Here is a 16,103-nt window from a genome sequence, read left to right as displayed (position 1 = left end):
ATCCAGCTGCTCTTTTGCAAAATCCCAGTAACAAGCAAGATAGCTGCTTAGAGCATCTGAAAAGTCTGGTGACGCTCTAGCACACGCAACCAAACTCTATGGTCACCATCATACAGTGACAGCTTGAGCGGCTGGCACAAACTGATTCCCATGGTAGCTCCTGGGATACACAGCCATGGCAGTGGGAGGACAACAAAGGAACTACAGAGCAAAGATGGGTAAGGGAACCATGCTGCTCTGTGTGGTTGATGGTTGTGTGAGGGGCACATGTGTCATGGTTTTCTTACCCCTCCTCGCAGTGTAGTTTCCCTATCCCCCCTCCCCGTGATCATGTGCATAGGCCCATAGAATGTCACACATTACTATAGGGGAATTAACATTTGGGACCTGAGACAGGGATGAGGAGCAACAGGGAGGGAAACATTATTATTTATTACATTTATATACTGCCCCATAGCTGAAGCTCTTGTTTACAAAAGTTAAAAACAGTGAACATTAAAAAGAAATATACAAAATTTAAAACCATAAAATACATACAAAAACAGACAATATTTAAAAACAACATACCCCTGAAACATAATCTAATGCCTTTTCTGTTTACATCATGAGTTGTTCCACTGAATAAAAGGGGTATTACTTTCATTAGGGATAATATTCACGGCTGCTTAAACTTACACAGTGATTTCACATTCTTCTCCAGTGAGACCATGTTAATAGCAGCCTACTGTGAACCTTCCCTGGGTTATTCACCATCTGATACACTTGTTTTATATACAGAAGAACAAGAAGGTCCATACGTGAAGTACAAATTGGGGGAGGGGAGAACGGCACCTCCAATGTTGTATTAACATGGACTTCCACTGCAATCCTATCCACATCTACTAATATGTAAATCCCACTGACTTCAGTGGGCCTTATTCCCAGATAAGTATGCATAGAATTGCAGCCTTAATCCCATAGAATCTGGGAATTTTCTCCTTAGGTGCTTCTCGGCAGAGGGTGCCTAGCACTACTAATCAGAAGGCATATACAGCGATTCTGTGTCCCTTCCACCCCCATAGCAGATTTTTGACTGTAAGAGAAAAGACAAAAGAAACAGTGGGAAAACATGGAAGGGTTACAAAGAAAAGATTATATCATCTGGATCCCCAGTAAAATTCTGTGACTGAAGCAGGGTGATGGTGCAATAAAAGCCTCATCTGGAAACATCCCTATTCTAGCCCCTACATCTTATTCAGCTTTTGACAGACAGCAATAGTTGTATTTATTTATTTTTAATGGTAGCCGATGGCCTTTCAGCACAATGAGACATTTATAGCCTTTGGGAGCTCAGATGCCATAAATCTAATGCAATACACAATGCTGACATTATCATCGTCATCTGAGGGCATCACAGATTAATGTGTTTTGCATAAAAAAAATACTGTTTTCATTGAAGATAATTGTTGTTTTTCTTCAAGGGCACAGTCTCCTGATCATGGGAATATCTGATACCAGGTAGCCCTAAGCTTAGTTTGTGGTGCAAGAACCTTTAAACAAGTGTTTTGTATTCACTGTTGTTCCCTGCCTCAATCCAAGTGGAGAGGCGTGTAAGAAATACATTATTATTATTATATTATTATTATTATTATTATTATTATTATTAATAATAATAATAATAATAGGTTCTTAATCAATTTACGGACTGAGCTCTCTTTCGGTGTTTCATGCAAATAAGGAACAGGGAAGTAGTAACTAACTTCAGTATTTATTTATTACATTTTTATACCGCCCAATAGCTGAAGCTCTCTGGGCAGGTCACAAAAATTAAAATCATGAAGAGCATAAAAACAATCAACAATCTAAAAACACAAATACAAAATAAAAAGCACAACCAGGATAAAACCACACAGCAAAAAATTGATATAGGTTAAAATATGGAATTAAAACAGCAAAGTTTAAATTTAAGTTAATAGGTGTTAAAATACTGAGAAAATAAAAAGGTCTTCAGCTGGCGACGAAAGGAAAACAGTGTAGGCGCCAAGCGAACCTCTCTGGGGAGCTCGTTCCACAGCCGGGGTGCAACAGCTGAGAAAGCTGTCCTTTAAGGCCTTACAGTGCAAAAGCTGGGAAGGGAGGAAGCTTTCCTTTCCTCTCAAGACAGGCAGTCCAAAAAGGGTGGCCAATTAAGTATCACCAAAAAATAGAAAAAGAAAAAAGAGGAAATGCATAACCAAAAAAGAGGGCATAGATTTACACAACATTTGCCCATGCTAGCTGATTTATACATCTAGGTGTAAATTTGGAAATAGTTACTATAATTTAAAAAGAAAAGCAATACATCTCACTATAGCGGAGAAGCTGTGACCCAGAGCAACATCAGACAAGTGTTTTATTGCACGCTCGTTACTGGGCACTCAAGGATTTTTGTGGGTCCCTCTCATGATGTCGTCTGCCTCCTGCGGACTTCCCGCCCCCTTTTCCCTTTTTCGCACAACAAAAAACCACCCCAGTAAGTCCAACTAATTTTTAATACGGAATTTGCCACTATCTCCTGCTCTGTGCAGGAGAAGCAGAACGACCAAAATGGCCCATTGAATGGATCATGTTCACATTGTTTACTTCCTCTTTCAAAGGAGAAAGTAATGAAGGACAAACACAATAGTGGAGCAGTGACGGTAAGCAAACATGATTTTCCTTCGTGGCATCAAGTGAGCTGTATGCGTGCTCAGCTTGCTGTCCAGGTGCTGACTGTCAATGGGCAGCTTCCAAGCTCCTCAACTTGGGCTGGACACCTTTTAAAACAGAGGACTGCCCTCTATAAAGTAGGGCACATGACCATCCTAAACCTGAGGGGAAACTGAAAGGGCAATCCCAGGCCAGTGATAGACTGAATTCCTAGTCAATACACAATTTAGAGCAGTCAGGACAAGGCCTCCTCTCTGATTCTTCCTTGTTCGGAATCGGATAGAAAATAAACTCTTTCCTCACAGAGAGAAAATCTTAATGAAAGCCCTGGCTGGGAACATATTATTTAAGCCATTCTTCCCCCACCTGATGCCCTCCAGATAGGTTGGACCATAATTCCTGTAATCTCCCAGCCAGCATAATTGCAATCCTACTCACTTGGAGGGCACCAGGTTGGGGAAGGCTAATTTAGGTGAACTGGTAAAAGGTTTTCCTGATGGCAATGCCAGAATTAAAATCTAACTCTTCCTTGCATTCTAATATTAGTGATAACACTGAACATATGATGGAAAAGAGGAAGCATTGTACGTGGCATCTTGTAAAATGTTTCATTGATAAGGAGTGTATCAGGGCTGGCCCGAGACATTTTGCTGCCTGAAGTGAAGGACAAGATGGCATCAGTCTCCCCCCACCCCACCCTGGATGTCCAGCTGATTTTGACTCCCAACATTGGCAATGGGGCAGTGTCCACCTCACCTGAGGGCAGCAGGTAGCTTAGTGGTTGGGTGACGCATGTGACACATACAGCTTTGTCCACTCACAGATGGGATTGGCCAAGGTGCTCAGGAAGAACAGCATGGGAGGGCTGTGGCTGCTACAACTGCCCCAATCTGCCCTACGTGCACACCTAGCAATTCCCGCCTGCTATCATGTTTCTCTTTTCCCTTCATTCCAGACGTTCAGTGCAGCGGCATCACTGTGTTTTTTATTCAAATGTTTTTGGAAGCAGGTTCACATGTAGGAGCCACAATACTAGGAAACACGAGGGTGTCCAAAGCAAGTGAAAATGGTATACATTTCATGAATCACTGAAACAGGGAATCCAGGATCCCTTTAGATTGATCTTATTTGTAGTTCCATTCAAGCCTTTGTGCTCCATTAGCAGGGAGTCCAACCAAAGGATCTGTTCAAGCATTTCAGCCAGGAACAGCCCCACTGCTCTGTGTTCTGTCTTCCAAAGCACCTGGGCCCTGTGTTTCTTTTAGATTAAAATCTTCAGGTATGCAAGAGGGGGGGAAGTGAATGTCTAAACCTGTGGTTTCAAGGTGCAGCCAGCAGATGGCAACCCAATCAAAAAGGAAACATATATTCTTACAATTTTCAGACAACTAGGTTGATTTATTTCAGTGCTCTCTGCCCGTGGGTGTCAATTCCAAAAGCCACCTTTGTTTTCTCTCTATGGACCGATAAGCCCATATGCCTACATATAAAACAAGGGGAAAAGCAATAACTTACAACTGGGTTCTCACCTCTTTCCCAGTGTCAACAGGCTAAGCTAACTGGGACTACATTCTGTGTTTGACCAAAAGAGTCCGGGAATGTTTCAGCAATGCTTGTAGGCAGCATTTTCTAAATCAGATTGAGACTAGTTGGGGGTTGATCATGTCACAAAACTACTTTGTGCTTGGACATACTTTACCGGGATGGGGTGGGGGATGGCTGGCTGGCTGGCTTCCCTGGCCTTACGTTGTGTATATAATGTGTAAAATTGGAGAACGTCAATGAGATAGCAATCAGGTGGTAGCTGGCTGACTGGCTGTATGCCAGCCTTCCCCAACCTGATGTCTTTCAGTTGTGTTGGCCTACAATGCCCATATTCCCCCAGCCAGCTATGCTGCCAATCAAACAAGTTTGCATTGCCTTCACTGGAGCTACCAAGGGCCGGAAGCCCATAGTCAGGGCTAGATGTACTTTGTGTTCATTCAACTCTATATGATACCATTTTATACATGGTAAAAGATCATAAGAAGAGCCATGCTGGATCAGACCATGGATCCATTTATTGCAGCATTCTCTTCACATAATGGCCTTCCAGCTGTTGACCAGGAACCCACAAGCAGGACATGATGTATGTACCTGCTCGTATTTTAATGTCATCCACAGAAGCCCTTATTTATTGATTTTATTACGTTTATATCCCACCTTCCCCCCCACCCCCAAGTAACTTAAGGTGGCATACATAACTACCTCCTCCTCTCCATTTTATCCTCACAACAACAACCATGTGAGGTAAGCTGGGCTGAGAGTCTATGACTGGCCCAAAGTCACCCAGTGAGCTTCCTTGGCCGAGTGGGGACTAGAACCCGGATCGCCCAACTATCAGTCCAACACTCTAGCCACTACACCACACTGGCTCTCTTCCTCAAGTATCCCCTCTTCTGAGGCTCAGAGGGTGGCAACAAGAGAGGGGTCTTTTTCAGTAATGGGCCCCCAGCTCTGGAATGGTCTCTCAAGGGAAGCTCACCTGGTGCCCACACTACTATCTTTCCAGCACCAGACTAAGACTTTCTTGTTCCCCAGGCTTTTTCAAAAAATAAATAAATCTCAAAGTCTTTTGAAGTATTTTAAAATATTTTCGTGTTTTTGTATTTTATTATCTTAAGTCCCTGCATGTTGTTTATTATCCTAGTCCCTGCCATGTGGTATGCTGTGTTGGGCATGTTTATTAGCTTTATATTGTTGATTTTATACTGATTTTATTTGTATTTTTATCATTATTGTAAAACACCTAGAGAACTTTATTTTATGAGTGGTTTAATAAATTTAATAAAGAAGTAAATAAGTAACCACTTCTCATATCAGCCATTGGAAATACTATGAAAAGGGCACTAGAGGGCACTAGAAGGACATGTATAGCAACTTCCTTATTTGGAGAACAGATTGTGAAATAGTTGTACAATTTCCTTTGTAGGAGCTCTTTCTCGGAACACAGGCAATTGAACATATGCAATCCTTTTTGCAGTTTTGTGCTTTGTAAAAAGCTGATTCTGTCCCTTGGGCAGAGATAATGTCTTTCATGTTGCAGCATCGTAACAGCATTAGGGGATCTTAACCAAGGGCAAGATGGATGGATGATATTCTGGAGGTGACAGACTTGACCTTGGGGGAGCTAGGGGTGGTGACAGCCGACAGAAAGCTCTGGCGTGGGCTGGTCTATGAAGTCACGAAGAGTCAGAAACGACTGAACGAATAAACAACAACAAACAACCCCAAATGTGTTGAGGAATGTTTCATGCCAATTTTAATGGTATTTTCTCCTGCACTAAATTGTATTTTGGTTCTCACCATGGGAAGCCAGCAGGCCTCCCAAAGAGGAATAGTCCAATGCCTGGGTAGGTACAGGCTCCTCCTCTGTTCAGGCCTTAGCTTTGCATGACCCAGAAGGCAACTTTGTAAGGCATAACCTGTGTATAACGGGGGGACATGGGGGTGTAATTTAAAGGACAGGGGATACTAAATCCTTGCCACAACCAGTCTTACCTCTACAACCTATCTCTCCATGTACTTCCTCCCAGTCAGACTCCCAAACAGAAAAGAGCCCATTTCCAGGAGTAAAATGCCGGGGGGGGGGAGGGGAGTCAGCTCACCCTTTGGCCCTTTAAATCTCAGCCCAGTTCCTCATCCTGCTTTTGATATGAATGGGGTAAGGCCCAGTTTAAAGGCACCTGTCACAAGGGGTTTGGATCGAAATCTCTCCAGCATGGACAGCTTTATCTTTCCCACATTGGATTGAAAGCAATGGGCATAGATGTGCCTAAGAGCTTTATCACACCAGCGTTATACTGTGCAGTCACTGCGAATTGCATGCAAAGGACTCAGAAGCTGTCCCCCCCCCCCTTATAATCTGCTTTGATTGTGAAGTACTCCCATGCATCCTGCCTTAATTGTGCAATAAAGCAAAAAGATTCGCTGTATTTAGCCCCTACATTTTGAGCGTACTTTCCAAGTCGCCGCTGGGACATAGGAGCAGGATTTTAAAGAAATGCTTACATCTGCGTAAGCTTTAAAGATAAAGACGCCAAAATTGGCACAGTAATAGATATTAGGGAGAGCTTTAAGCATACCAAATTAGAATTGAATTGGGTCATCCATTGATTTTTTTACATTTCCCCTCTTAAACTCACTTCCTGGTATGCAAAGGATCGCTGTTGCCCGTAGCAAAAACAACAACAACCGCAAAAGCTTAGCACTATGGGGATAATCTGAGGGAAGCAGGTACGTGGGATGAAGCTTCTAATCTGCGTAGGGTTACAGCCTTACAGTGCTAGGACCAGTTTAGCCACCCCCTGTTTTTCTTGGGCGTTTGCCTCCCTTAAAGTGCCCTATTAACTTCTCAGGGTGAAGTTGATTAGTTCTGCTTCTAGAATGAAGAAAATATTGAGAAAATAATATTAAGGAAATTAAGAAAATAACTGACTACTGCTAATTTTCAGTTTTTCCATCCCTGCAGCGACTGCAGTAATGTAACAAGGTGTGTGCGCATGCATTTGGCTATGGTGGGTACCACCACTTAGGGCCAAAATAGTTCACTTCTGGTGACCAGCTAATATTTCAGGTAGGAATAGTATGCATATTGAAATATGCAAATTACCTGAGAGGCGCTCTCGTACACAGCCCAAATGAGCTGATAGCTGGCTCAGTGGGACTACTCATGAGTTCATTTGTATTATTCCAACTCTGTTGCGAAGAACCCATCAAATTTGGGTTTATTCATGAAACATGTAATTCCATAGAATTTTGACTGCATGGCCAAGACAGATCCCAACAATGTTTGCATTTTTTTTCACATATGGGATCGTGGACATTCCCTTCAAATATTCCACAGCCTCGTAGCCAACTTTAGCCAAAGACCTGGAATGAATGCAAGAAGCCATTCTTTCAGACTGGTTCTGGTAATGTTGATGTTTCCAAACAAGCCCAGCTCTTGAGTTGAAGGGGTGGGGACTGAGCAAAGCATACTCTGGTGGGGCCTCTTCCTCAGTCAAAAGGCTTATTTGGCTGTGGTGGCAGCAGTCTTAGAACTTCATCACACAGGGGAAAATAGTGTTTGCTTACTGTCACTTCTCTGCCCGCATGTTTATCCCTCATTACTTCCTCGTTTGAAAGAGGAAGAAAACAACGTGTACATGGCCCATGCAGTGGGCTGTTTTGATCGCGCTGCTTCTCCTGCACACCGCAGAAGATAGCAACTTCCGTCTTTAAAATGTCAGACTTACTGGGGTGCTTTTTTGTGGCGCAAAAAAGGCTAGAAGGGGTGGGAGGTACACGGGAGGTACACAGTCCCTCATGAGAGCGACTGGTGAAAATCTGTGAATGCCCAGTAATGAGCATGCAATAAAATGCTCGTTTGATGGAGCTCTGAGCAGAGCTGGGTCTAGCCACCCTTTCAATTTCCCACAGTACTCCAAAGCTATGCTAGGTTGTGGGAAATTATGAGGGTGGCTAGATACAGTCACCTGTCACTGCCAGAAAGAAAAGTTAAGGGAAGGAGCAGTTTGGACTTTAGCAGAGGGTCCTGCCAGGGTGCTGGAACTCTGGCATCTGCTCAAAGACGCCACGTTCTGATGCCAGGCTTGCTGGTAGCAATGACTATAAGCAACCTATTCTTAATGCCAAGTTACTTCAATCCCTAGGGAATGGGGCACAGAAAGGAACAAGCAAAGCCATTTGTTCAGGGGAGGATACTAGCACAGAGACAGAAATATTAGAGTAACACAAGGGTGCCATTACCTTGCCAAGGGCAAAAGGGCTTTCTTCTGTATTGCCCCCAAACTATGGTATGCACTCCCTCAGGAAGTATGGTTGGCCCCACACTCTTGGCATTAGAAAGGGTGGGATAACACATCTCCTCAATTTAGGCTTTAAAAAAAATATATTTTCAATGTTTCAAAGTGTAATCCTAAGCACGTTTAAACAGAAAAAAATCCTACAACCCCGAGCCTGTTGTCTGAGCATTTTTTTCTAAACATGTGTAGGATGGTATCTTCAATAAATAAATTCCTTGATTACCTGCTTTATTTTGGATCTCCATTTTATACAACAAGTGTGGTAAAAATATGATGTGTCTTCATGCAAGTTAATGGGGCACACGTTCACACAGAGTGGAGTGCAGATGATGGTGGGTTTTTTGTTGTTTTTTAAGGGTGATGTAGGTGTAATTTAACTAAGTTTATTTTTGCCACAACCTGAGCTATTGTTTGTATCAGGTTTCTTTTTATGTGCTTTCTGTTTTCAGTATGAATGTGTTATAATTTCAGGTGAGAGATGACTCAGACATAGATATTAAATATCCCTATTTAATTTCTACATAACTTACTGTGTGATTCTTCTGCTGCCTCTCTTCATCTTGATTGATAACCTGTGTGCGTGCTATGCAGTGGATAACCTCTTATCTGTGGCATCCATCTATGACGCCAATGTGTATGTATGATATCAATATGCACTGAGTGACAGCTTTTATTAGACAGTTGCAGTCAACTATCAGCCCCCACTTGAAATGAGATGGTTGTAATCAACATAATATGGGGTTATTACGAGTGATCGACTACATTATATCATAGTGCTGCCATAAATCACCCAACTTGCCCATCTGAAATATAAGGATAATAACAAAGCTGGACTTAATAATAACTTTGGTTTATGACAATTGGCTTATGACAATTTGGCAACACGAGTATAAAAGTTCTGCAGAACTGTATTTACATTTGTAGTACAATTTTCAATTTTTTAAAAAAAGAAATTGCAAACATTCACGCTTTTTACACACAATAAAACTCGAATTTGGAACAGACTGAATTCCTGCCTTTGCTTTTACTTTTTTTGAGGGTGCGGAATAAAACACAGCGTCAAAACAACAACACTAGGAATTCCGTCCAGACGAAAGTATTGTCCTACGGACACCGCTTTGCGGTCACCACAACTCCCAGCATCCTTACGGCCGTCAAAATGATCAGCACCCCTCCCTTCCCATCTCGCTGCTGAGACGTGCGTTTCGACTACACTTCCCAGGGCGCACTTCGACTTTCGTCCAGCGAAGACTCGCGAGGCGGAAGTGGGCAGGCTTCCGGTGGCTCGCTTCCCCCCGCCTCCCGCCTCCTTTCCAGCTTGTTCTGTTCTCTCGACTCCGCGGCCGTTGAGGAGAGCGAGAGGCGCCGCCCGCCCGCCTCTCCCCGTCCTGTCGCCGCGATGGGCTGTACGCTGAGTGCCGAGGATAAGGCGGCGGCCGAGCGGAGCCGCATGATAGACCGCAACCTGCGCGAGGACGGCGAGAAGGCGGCCAAGGAGGTGAAGCTGCTCCTGCTCGGTGAGAAGGAGGAGGAGGAGGGCGAGGGCGAGGGCGAGGGCGAGGGTGGGGCCGGGGCCTGCTCCGCCGACGGTCTCCCGGGCTGGAGTGAGGGGAAAGGGGAAGGCAGTGGCCTGGCGCGGGCGGCCAGGCACAGACAAACGCCCACCGGCGCCGAGAGAGGGAGAGAGCCTGGGTTCCTGTCTCTGCCCTGCGCCGCTCTGTTTCGGGCGGCCCAAAGGCTTTTGTTAGCCAGGCGCTGGGAGTTGCGCCTGGCCTAAGCTGGCACTCCCATAGCTCCGGGGCACGTCCCAACTCCTGCTGGCTCGCTCGCCCGTACACACAAGAACAGGCGAGTTGGCTCGGGCCAAACGTGTCCTCTGTATCCGTCGCCACTTTCCTACCCTCACTTTAGGCCCGTAACGAGTGTGTGTCGGGAGGGTCTCCCGAAGTTGGCCACGGCTGAATTTCGAGAGAGAAGATCCAGGGCCGTGCAAAGAGGCGAGGATCGGTTTATTTTAGGGAAGTTAAACTTGACCCTTGAAAGATGACATTTTGGATACTTGTAGCATTCCCCCCCCCCCCCCCCAAGACCTTGAGTGAGGAGATAACGAGCAAAAAAAGTTTTAAAAGGTCAGGCATGTAGGTAAGGGCTCTTCTATATTTATGCTTTAAAGATTCTTTAATGCCCTCCCATTGTTTTCTATATGCCATCGTTTATATCTTTAAAAGAAAAATAAGGCTGAACATGTAATTAGGCTGTGTGATACTACAGCCTGCTTGCACCTTCTGCATCTTCTGAATCCTCTGAAGCTAAGATGAAGGCAGCAGTGAAAGTGGGGGAACCTTTCTTCATACAGCCCCCAGCACCTTGGACAGCAAAGGGGAGACTGTGTGGTCTCTACACAGCACAAGTAGTTAAGTTTCTCCTAGGGATTTGTGTTCTGCCGCAAACTACTGAGAAGAGGAAGAGAAAATAGGGTGGACCTCAAGCTATGAAGGTAGCAATGGGATTGTTTTTCACTTGCAGAGAGCAAGAGGATAGCCTGCCTTTTGTTAGTGACATCTGGCAAGTGTACCTATTTCTTTCTAGACATCACTGCAAAACATGCCAGAGGGAAACCTGAAGCTGAACTACTTTTGGCTTGTAGTGAATCTGAAGTACTTTGTTAGATTTTAGAAGTTGAACTGACAAATGAAAGTGATAAAGTCACTGGGGGGAGATGATATTAATCTCAGTTCTTATTTATTTACATTTTATTTGGGTTTTAAAACAAAACAACCAAGAAAACATTCTTATAAAAGTAATAACAATGGCATTCAGCTTTAGCTTTGATGAACTCAAAATAGGAAATAGTTGATTAAAATACCCTTAAAATAAAAATCACAGCAAGTACAATAAGAAACAAAAATATGGACTTTATTATTGGGAGCATCTTCCTAACCAGATCTTCAAAAACGTTTTTGACCATGTTCTTCAGCAGAGTATTTTAAGGCAGCCTTCCCCAACTTGGTGCCCTCCAGATGTTTTGGTCCACAATTCCCAGTATTTGTAACCATTGGACATGCTGGCTGGAGTTGATGGAAGTTGAGGTTTAAAACATCTGAAGGGCACTAGATTAGGAAGACTGCCCTAAGGAAACGTAGCACTCAAGGGATTAGATAGTGGATCAACATGACTCAGTAACTGGAGGAAAACGAAGAACAGAGGATAAGAATAAGCTTTGGTTTTCATAATAGAGGGAATGTTAATAGTGAGTGTCCCCTAAAAGCATGTGTTTATCTTAAAAAATGACATGAAGTCTGGGATAAATTGTGAAACAGCCACGTTTACAGATGATGCCAAGTGGTACAGTATAGGATAATCATAAACTGGCCTTGAAGAGCTTCAGAAGAAGTTCTCCAAATTGGTTGGGCAATTGTATGTTTATGTATTACATAATTTTATTGTGTGTCATGTCTTCTTCTTTTTTTTTAAAAAAAAGCTATTGTTTCACCTTCATATTTTAAGGATCTGGATTGTGCATGATACTGTTACAGCTGCTCACTTCATCAATAAATCATTCAATCCCAAAAGATTTCCAGAGTGGTTGCCATGTTAGTCTGTTACAGTAAAAACAACAAACAAACTTGTGGCACCTGGAAGACTAACTCATGTATTATGGCAAAACTTTCGTGGCTACAGTACAGTTCATTAGAAGTAGACATAGTTCATGGAAGCTTATGTCAGAAGATATTTCTTAGTCTCCAAGGTACCACAAGATTCTTTTTTGTTAATTTTTTTTTTAAAAAAGACATCTTAGATAAAGTCAAATGAAGGACAATTATAGTGGTCACAGATATTAAATATCTTTCCTATGAAGGAAGGCTTAAGAAGAAATATAACTAAATAGTGGTCTGTTAAAAATATTCTGAACCACTAAAACTCTGGCTCATTCAGTGAAATTGCTTGTTGATACGTTCAGGAAAGAAAAGGAAGCACTACTTCACCCAGTGTGTAGTTAATTTATGAAATTATTTACTACAAGATGTGGCTGTGACTACTTACTTCGGCTGCATTCCTGGGATGCTGTCTCAGAGGCCGTAAGATCTCTCTCCTCTTAGATTGGAGAGGGAGGTTGCCAAGCTTCCGTTTTGCAAGCATAGAAACTTCCATAGCCCTTGCCTCTCTAATATTAGTACTCCTCCATCAGAAAAAACAAAAGAGGGCATGGTGGGAGTCCACAGGATTCAAAGAATTCCCTATTCTCCCAACATGTCATCAAACCAGCAGCAAAATTACATCAGCCCTGAAGCTGACATAGTTAATTTCCCTTACGTTGGAACGAATGGGAGCGGGAAGGGGACACTCCCTCCAACTTTTGCCCTGCCACTGCGAGCCTGGCAGGGTATAGGAAAGAAGGGTTCGTCCACCTTGACTTCCCCCTCATGCAGTAGGATTACTGCCCATTAGTTTTACACATCCATGAATGTTTGCTATCAGTGGGCTTGATCCAGACAAAGTTAGTCATCCTTTAGTCCCATTGAAATCAATTGGATTTCAGTTAGTCATGACTAGTTTCAGTGGTACTACAGGATAACTGACTTAGTCTGGAGCCAGCCCATTGGTTAGCCATGATAGTTAAATATGGGATTACCATGTTTACAGGGAGTATCATTCTGCTTATCAGATGATGAAAAAGGGGAGAGCCATCACTAACATGCCAAAGTTGAATGTTTACTAGGGACATTTGACTGTTGATTGTTTGCAATAAAACAGTCTGACTTGTGAGGTATTTCTTATGGAGATGTTATGAGGGGAAATATATGAGTAAAACATTGTGCACAATGTTTTAAATAAGGAGAATCACAGCATTTTCATAGCTCAAAATTCCTTTCTAGGGCAAACTCTAAATATTTCACTTAGAATGACAGTTTTGATATTCTTGTTCCTTAAGGAAGGACTCTTTTCTCTATTTGCATTTTATTTTTATTTTTGAAGGACACCATATCTTCCTGAGGTCTAGTGATACTGATACTCAGAGTTCATTTCTTTATGCTTGCTATTCTCACTCATGAATGTAAAGTTCATAAATTGATTCATTGGACGTAAAATACTTTGATACTTGAGATGTTGTATGGAACTTATGAGTCTATTTAATGTGCATGTAAGTAGTGTTGTTTTAAATGCTGAAGGGAAAGGTGCGACTTCATTGCAATATACCCAGATGAAAAGAGAATTCCTGACCTAAAACTAAAATATTTGGTTAAGGAGCAATCTTGAGTTGGTTGAGTAGAAGGTGAATTACTTGATAGATGACTTCTATTAAGTATTTTAAAGTTATAATTTCATTTTAAGGTGTGGCATGTACTTAGTCTTTATTGACCTACTTAATTAAGTTTGACTGATCTTGGTAGGGTGTGTGTGCAAATTTTGTATTCCCTCTTTATTACCAAAACAGGCAAGCTATAGCCGTCTGAACTTGTCCATGGGTATGCTGCTTAGGTTTTAGTATACAACCTTTTTCTCCAGAGCAGTTCTGTTAACACTATTGGTTTGATTTATTTATGCCATTTGCAGGATACCCAATAACTGTCGATCTCTGAGCAATGTAAAAAAATTATTAAAAGTAATTTAAAATCTCAAAAATCCACAACATTCAAATCATTAAAATTTTAAAAAATCACTAAAATCCTATAAAATAGAGAAAATAAATAAACAAAAGGCCCATAAAGAGCAGTAGATAACACAACCTAAAGTTCAAGAAAGTAAAACATATTTAAAATACAGCAAAAAAATTAAAAAAAATCAAATTTGTAAAGCCTGAGAATAAAAGGGCATTTGCCTGGCTCTGAAAGTACATTAAGGTAGGCACTAGACTATCCTATCTGATGCGGGCATTGTATAAACTAGGGGCCACAGCTGAGAAGAACCTACAGCTGAGAAGAACCTACATCTACAGGAGCCCTTCTCCGTGAGCCCCTGCCAAAGGAAGTGAGGCAGGTGGCTACTAGAAGGAGGGCTTTCTCCGCTGTGGCACCAGGGTTGTGGAATGAGCTCCCCAGAGAGGTCTACCTGGTGCCTACATTGTACTGCTTTCGTCGCCAGCTGAAGACCTTTATTCTCTCAATATTTTAACACTTAATTTTAACTTAAATTTAAATCCTACTGTTTTAACTGTATTTTAATCTTATATCAATTTTGCTGTGTGGTTTTATCTTGGTTGTGCTTTTTGTCCTGTATTTTGTAATTGTGCTTTTAACCTGTTGGTTGTTTTATTGTGGTTTTAATTTTTGTGAACCGCCCAGAGAGCTTCGGCTATTGGGCGGTATAAAAATGTAATAAATAAATAAATAAAAATTCTCTTGTAGCTACCTTCAGTATCTGAGCTTGTTGGGGTACTCAAAAAAAGGGTCTCTGTGGCTCTCAGGGCATGGTCAGGTATATATGGGAAGAGACGGTCCTTCAGATCCCATGACCCCAAGCTGTGTTGGGCTTTAAACGTCAAAAATAGCACTTGAATTGAGCCCAGAAATGGACTGGGAGCTAGCAAAGGCTCTGTATCAGTATTGTAGGAGCATTGTATTCCATACCAACTGCTGTTTCTAGGCTGTCTTTGAAGACAGCTCCACTGAAATTCAGTTCTATACAGTAATCTATATGGGAGCTTACCAAAGCACAGATCACTGAACCCAGACCAGTTCCATCCAATTGTGTTCTAATCACAAGTAAATGAATTGTAGTTTATCACTTTTTTTGGAAGCCAATACCAGTGAAATTAACTTTAGAGGTAGGCAAAACTCATATGTTCACATATATACTTATGGGGCCTGAGCTAGCAGTAACTGAGTAGGCAAGGAATTTTGGGCTCAAGGTGCATAGCTCAATGAAAAATGTTGGTCCAGTGTGTGAGAGGTTTGAAAAGGCAAACACTGTTAGGGATCATTAGGAAAGGGATTGAAACTTTTTAATATATATATATATATATATATATAGAGAGAGAGAGAGAGAGAGAGAGAGAGAGAGAGAGAGAGAATAGCACCTTTATGCAAATATCTGATCACATTTAGTATACTGTGTTCAGTTCTTAGAATCATAGAATAGCAGAGTTGGAAGGGGCCTACAAGGCCATCGAGTCCAACCCCCTGCTCAATGCAGGAATCCACCCTAAAGCATCCCCGACAGATGCTTGTCCAGCTGCATCTCCAAAAAGGACAATTGTAGAATTGAAAAAGGTTCAGAAATGGCATCCAAGGTGATCAGGTGAGCTAGAGCTGTTTTCCAATGAGGAAAGGTTACAATATTTGGGGCTTTTAGTTTAGTGAAATAGGCAAGGAGGGAATGTGACAGAAGTTTAAAAACATGCATGATGTGGAGAAAGTGGAAAGTTGTCAGGCAAAGGAAGTTATTCACACAGTACAGTTAAACAAGATACAATGATGACCACCCTCTTATGTGGCTTTAAAAAGGAATTGGACAAATTCATGGAAGATAAGACTATCAATAGTTATTAGTCAGGACGGCTATATCCTGCCTTGCTGGGGAACAGCAGCAGGAGAAGGCTGTTGTCTTCATGTCTGCCACATGGGCCTCTTATAAGCATTTGGGAAACAG

The 16,103-nt window shown here is 42.2% G+C and overlaps 1 protein-coding gene across 1 annotated transcript in view; it reads left to right on the top strand.

Annotated features, from left to right (window-relative positions):
• The first annotated feature begins 9,841 nt into the window (after positions 1–9,841).
• Positions 9,842–16,103, top strand: part of GNAI3 (G protein subunit alpha i3) — a 36,457-nt gene continuing 30,195 nt past the window's right edge. The window contains exon 1 of the mRNA XM_063140596.1: positions 9,842–10,030. Coding sequence (XP_062996666.1) covers positions 9,913–10,030 — 118 coding nt within the window. The 5' untranslated portion in view covers positions 9,842–9,912. The remainder of the gene's footprint in view (positions 10,031–16,103) is intronic.

Source organism: Elgaria multicarinata, chromosome 1 (genome assembly GCF_023053635.1).
Source record: "Elgaria multicarinata webbii isolate HBS135686 ecotype San Diego chromosome 1, rElgMul1.1.pri, whole genome shotgun sequence".
Lineage (NCBI taxonomy): Eukaryota > Metazoa > Chordata > Lepidosauria > Squamata > Anguidae > Elgaria > Elgaria multicarinata.
This window is presented reverse-complemented; position numbering and strand designations above follow the sequence as displayed.